The following is a 6000-nucleotide window of genomic DNA, read 5'->3' as shown; positions in this document are numbered from 1 at the left end:
GAGATTCAAGTTCTTTTATGTGTTGCATAAGATGTCAATGGACACAGAATGATAACATAAGATTTGAGACAGGCATTGCATAGGCTTTTATAAAGGGACACATGCATAACAGAAGACAGTAGAGCATTCCAATAAGCATCAATAAGTATCACAGAGCCTAATTTATAATTCAGTATACAATATTAACACAAATTTTACTTGGTTATCTAACTGTTGCACAATACACTGCTGCAAGTGCTTACTACATAAAATATAAATGCAAGTAGTTATGGGCAGAGAACTGTTAAGTGGCGCACACACACACACGCGCACACACACACACACACACACACACAAAGCTTTATTTAAGGCCTCGAGTACTATGTGGTAAGTATTCTGTGCACATGTAGCATATTTACACATTAAAAGTCATCATCAAAACAAGCAGTGTTTTGCCATACACAAAAGTTGGGTTGCCGGGGACTGTTTTCTGTAAACATGTTTGTTTTGGCTTGTGAAGAGGCTTTTTATTAGTCCAAGCAAAACAAGTGAGATGTGTGACATCTGGTGATGTCATTGTTATCACCGTGTTGTCCTTTGTTTTCATTTTGAGAAATTCAGAAACCACAAAACATCTATGTTTGAGAGGCATTATTTAAAGTTTTGATACACCTGACAGACAGGTTTGGATATGGTGACTTGACTGAAAATAAAGCCCAACAACGGGCAGGACAGTTCAGTTTCTGCTCTTCCAGATGAAGTCATTCTCTACATACTTTAGATGGGGTTGGGCTATGTAAAGTTGTGTTCACATAGTTGCAAAAATATTTGCTCTTGGAATGAGTGTGACTGGAGATAAATGTGATGGTGTGTGGACTACTGAAAGTCATTCAGATGAAGCTTTCCTCTTCACCCAGTGAGTCCATCTAATGTTGGTTAGTATATACAATACAGATACAGTGCTAAGACTAGGTCAAGCTGCAGGGTATCTGCTCTTTGCTTGGGTGAGAATAGGGCTGAAAGGCAAACTGAAGCTAAATTAGGCCAGTGTTGACAACATAGCCTGACACTCACTAGAGTCTAATGAGAGGTCAAAACGTCATCTACTGTAACATGAACATTGGGCTTCCATAGAAATACCCACCCAACTTTAACAAATGTGTGTCCACATTCACATTTTTCAAGTGCAACACACCATACCTTGTACTCTAGAAGGTCCTTTCTCATCTAATACTTGTGCTGCTTTCCTCTCAGCAACTTGGGCTATTGTTCGCTATATTAGCATGAAAATAGTAAGAAGAGAAAGCATTTCAGCTTCTAATCGAAAAATGGGCACATATAGTTATCTGTTTACTGCAACATATTTAAATGTAGTTATATAATGGACATGGACATGTGTAGGCTCTCAGCTTTCATTTGAGGTTATCCACATTCAAATTGGATGAAGGGTTTAGGAGTTTCAGCTCCTTAACATGTGCCACCCTCTTTATAAAAGGGACCAAAAGTAATTGGACAGTTGACTCAAAGGCTATTGTATGGGCAGGTGTGGGCAATTCCTTCGTTAGGCGATTATCAATGAAGCTGATAAAAGGGCCTGGAGTTGATTTGAGGTGTGGTGCTTGCATGTGGAAGATTTTGCTGTGAACAGACTACATGCGGTCAAAGGAGCTCTCCATGCAGAAGAAACAAGCCATCCTTAAGGAAGTCAACAGTGGTTGATGATCGCAGAATCATTTCCATAGTGAAGAGAAACCCCTTCACAACAGCCAACCAAGTGAACAACATTTTCCAGGAGGTAGGCGTATCAATATCCAAGACTACCATAAAGAGAATACTGCATGAAAGTAAATACAGAGGGTGCACTACAAGGTGCAAGCCACTCATACGCCTCAAGAATAGAAAGGCTAGATTGGACTTTGCTAAAAAAACATCTAAAAAAAGCCAGCACAGTTCTGGAAAAACATTCTTTGGACAGATGAAACCAAGATCAACCTCTACCAGAATGATGGCAAGAAAAAAGTATGGAGAAGGCGTGGAACAGCTCATGATCCAAAGCAAACCACATCATCTGTAAAACACCGCGGAGGCAGCGTGATGGCTTGGGCGTGCATGGCTGCCATTGGCACTGGGCACTGTTTATTGATGATGTGACACAGGACAGAAGCAGCCAAATGAACTCTGAGGTGTTCAGAGACACCTCAGAGACACTGTCTTCTCAGATCCAGCTAAATGCAGTCAAATTGATTGGGTGGCGTTTCATAATACAGATGGACAATGACCCAAAACATACAGCCAAAGCAACCCAGGATTTTATTAAGGCAAAGAAGTGAAATATTCTCGAATGGCCAAGTCACAGTCACCTGATCTTAACCCAGTTGAGCATGCATTTCATTTGTTGAAGACTAAACTTCGGACAGAAAGGCCCACAAACAAACAGCAACTGAAAGCTGCTGCAGTAAAGGCCTGGCAGAGCATTAAAAAGGAGGAAACCCAGCATCTGGTGATGTCCATGAGTTCAAGACTTCAGGCTGACATTGCCAGCAAGTACTAGAAATGAACATTTTATTTTCACTTATTTAATTTGTCCAATTACTTTTGAGCCCATGAAATGAAGGGATTGTGTTAAAAAAAAATGCTTTAATTCTTCACATTTTTATGCAATGTTTTTGTTCAACCCACTGAATTAAAGCTGAAAGTCTGCACTTCAACTGCATCTGAGTTGTTTCATTTAAATTTCATTGTGGTAATGTACAGAACCAAAATTAGAAAAAAGTTGTCTTTGTCCAAATATTTATGGACCTAACCGTAGTTGGTAAATGTTGGGATGTTTGCCAGTTTCACTAAATGTGACTGCCTTACCACAACATCAAATCTGAAGCGATTCATTATCTTGTCACTCAGTGAGGCAGCAGAATATGAAAGGAATGACCACACTGCATCATAGTTTACAGCTAGTTATTGCATCTGAATAAATGAAAATAAAAAAATGTTAGTTCTGAAACACGTTTTGATACAGTGCCAGCAGCGTAGAGATTTTGGAGTCTCATTTTTGGAAGGGTGCTTTACTAACATGCCTAAACTGACTTGGTGCTGTTTCTTTGGTACCTGTGCCTCTCCAGTCCCTAACAAAAGCGGAATTTAATGTAAAATCTGAAAAAATCTAAAGTTGCATTACGTACACAATTTTAAATTAATTTGATCACTTTTGCTACTGTAACATGAGAAGTGAAAAATAAACCAAAAAAAGAAAAAAAAAATTTAGTGTGTAGGTGTTTAGGTATTTATAGGTATGTGTGTGTGGTGTGAAAGATTGAATGTGCTGGGCGGTGGGGTGGTGGAGGTGTGTGGGGGGGCTGGTTTTGGTTTTGCACAAGGGTGACTGCACCATGGTTCAAGAACATGTCAGGAGCCAAAATAGCACCTTCTGAAAAGTATCAGTTTTTTATGAGGTGGTTGCTACAAAGTACAGAAAACAACAGGAAAACTGCTTTCCTTATCCCTGCATCAACAGTAGCAGATTAACTGTCATCAGATTAGTGCTAACATGATAAAATCTTAAAGTTTACATGTTAAAACACAGAAGAACTTTCAGTATATACACTCCCAAACATTCAATAGACAGTCAACCTACATTGAGAATTTTTGGTTCTTCTAGAATATAATTTAAAGTGACTGGTTTCCATGAGGTAATACGTCAATGTTTCTGAGTAGGGAAGAGAATGTGAGGGGGGAAATATGAACACACACACACACACACACACAGAACATTACAAAATATCAAGAAACATCAAGTTAACATAGTAAACATAGTAAACCCATTCTGCCATATTTTATGATTCTTCATGTTTACTGTTTCAGCTAAATGATAACTGTGCATTAAATCCACATTCGAACTGGGGTCCACATAGTCCACATTGGGGGCAAAATGAAAAAACACTATAAGCCGCTGACAAAGACACAAAAGTTATTTCTGTTAGACATTTAAGCAATTTAAAACCTAAAGTTGTTAATGACATCTAGCAACATTAAGTAACAGAATTATCTGCAGAGGTGCATCACCTCATGCAGAGGAAAACAAGGAGCAGTTTTCCAAGCAGGACCATGTGAACACATGTAGGGTATCATAACTACAGGTATCATTTGTTGCTTAGGGGATATGCTGTAATCTTTGATATGGATTTTCTGGTATATATTCCAAATTTGTATATATGGACTGGCTGACATAGGGCTTATCCCATCGCTGAAGTACAGCAGAACATACTGTAAATTGAAAGGCCACCAGGCAAAAAAGTCTTTCAGTCAACTGATGACGAAAAACAGAAGGTTTTAAGAAGGACTTTGAGTGTTCTCACTAAACAGAAGAGGTTTTAATTTGTCTTCTTAATTTTTATATCTGTGACAATGAATACTTCTATAATATAACACAATATCAATATGTAATTTGTACAACAACAAACTGCTGTAGAAGTAACTGAGCAGGTCCTTAATATGGGATTGGATGTCTGCTGAAGCTTTTTATAAGCTATTTAAAGGTAAGATGAGCTGAACTACATTTAAACAGGTAGGAAGGTACTGAAAGATGATAAAAATGACTTTGGTTCGCTGATGTTACACCATCTATAGTCTTATGTTACAGTGTCTGAGGATGATTAAAATGAAGATGGAATTTGCAGCCCTATTAGAATCTTGATGTTTTACTGTAGGTATTCTGACATCCAGACAACAGATAATGACTTCCAGAATACATAGAAGCAGAAAGGTTGGCATTTCCTTCATAGGTCCATTCTAATAGAAATGTAAAAGGAGGACAAATATGAGTCATGAGTTATTTGCAAAGCTAATAGAAATTCAGATGAGTAGTTTTTAAAATGGTATTGTGTTTGTGTCCTGTTAAATTCATACACATTGATCAAGGTGTGGGGCAATGCCCGATCTTAAGCAGTACAGTTAATATTTTTACATAAGCCATGGTCAATTATAGGAGTGAGATGAGATTTTACTGTATCTTGTGCTGTCAGTTTCCTATGTGGGGGGAGGCCCATCATAGCGGAGCATGATGCTGAAGGACCGGGCAAAGTTGTTGGAGAGGGAGCAGCTGTTGTTTTCGTCCATGAGGGGCAGCAGGAAGGCCATGAGCAGCAGAGCAAGGAGAAGGAGCCACAGAAGAAGAGCCAACCGACACACCCGCTGCAGCAACCCGGGTTTCTGCAACAGTAGCATAGAGTAAGTGGAACATGCATACACAGACATGCAGACATATGTACACACACAGGCACAAAGACTTGTATGTACACACACAGGCACAAAGACTTGTATGTACACACACAGGCACAAAGACTTGTATGTACACAGACACTCAAGACATTTGCAGACATTTACATACACAGACACACAGACATGTATGGCAGACAGTCAGTGTATATTTCTCTCATAACAGATTTGTTTTTTAGTCATGTAGGTGCTTTCACAGCCTCATGGACTCAATATCCCTCAGTCCTCCACTTACCAGTGTCCTACCTCAAGTCAACTGTATAAACAGTATTCCTTTGGGAGTAGAGTAACAAGGAAATCATCTTAATATACAGTGAACCCTCAGTAAGTGTAAAAGCTTTGGCTGTTAGATAAAGAAACCCTTTTGCTGCAGAGCAAAAAAAAAAAACTTTTCCTGGTCATTTGAAATTGCAAGTAACCATTCTATACTGTGTGCCTTTCTTCTCTACTGGCTTTTAACTGTATAAATTAGTATTTTTTCAGCATTTTGTAAATTAAACCAAAAAGTGCACTTAGAAACTACTTTTGTGTCGATCTTAAAAATATGCTTTTCTTCAACAACACATCCATGTGGGCCTCCATTTTACATTTTTGCTCTAATTTCTAAAGAAATTTTTTTTTTTTAAAAATCTGTCAGATTCAGAATGAAAGAAAATTATGCTTAAAACACAAGAGATATTTAAAAACAACAAAACAAGCCAACACAGGCAGATGTATAGTGAAAAGGCCTGGAGGTCATAGGAAGTCACA

At 38.5% G+C, this 6000-nt stretch overlaps 1 protein-coding gene across 2 annotated transcripts in view; it reads right to left on the bottom strand.

The window, feature by feature from the left end:
* Positions 1-2266: 2266 nt before the first annotated feature.
* The window catches only part of syne3 (spectrin repeat containing, nuclear envelope family member 3), a 65216-nt gene continuing 61482 nt past the window's right edge, over positions 2267-6000 (bottom strand). Inside the window, exons 18-19 of one of the 2 annotated variants that reach the window (XM_026297320.1) lie at positions 4980-5184; positions 2267-4764 (exon numbers count right to left, since the gene is read on the bottom strand). In XM_026297320.1, coding sequence (XP_026153105.1) covers positions 5002-5184 — 183 coding nt within the window. In that variant the 3' untranslated portion in view covers positions 2267-4764; positions 4980-5001. Of the gene's footprint in view, positions 5185-6000 lie in introns of both variants that reach the window. The other variant, XM_026297233.1, reaches the window with a different exon arrangement.

Source organism: Mastacembelus armatus, chromosome 22 (assembly GCF_900324485.2).
Source record: "Mastacembelus armatus chromosome 22, fMasArm1.2, whole genome shotgun sequence".
Lineage (NCBI taxonomy): Eukaryota > Metazoa > Chordata > Actinopteri > Synbranchiformes > Mastacembelidae > Mastacembelus > Mastacembelus armatus.
Note: the sequence above shows the minus strand (reverse complement) of the source record. Positions and strands in the feature narration are given on the sequence as shown.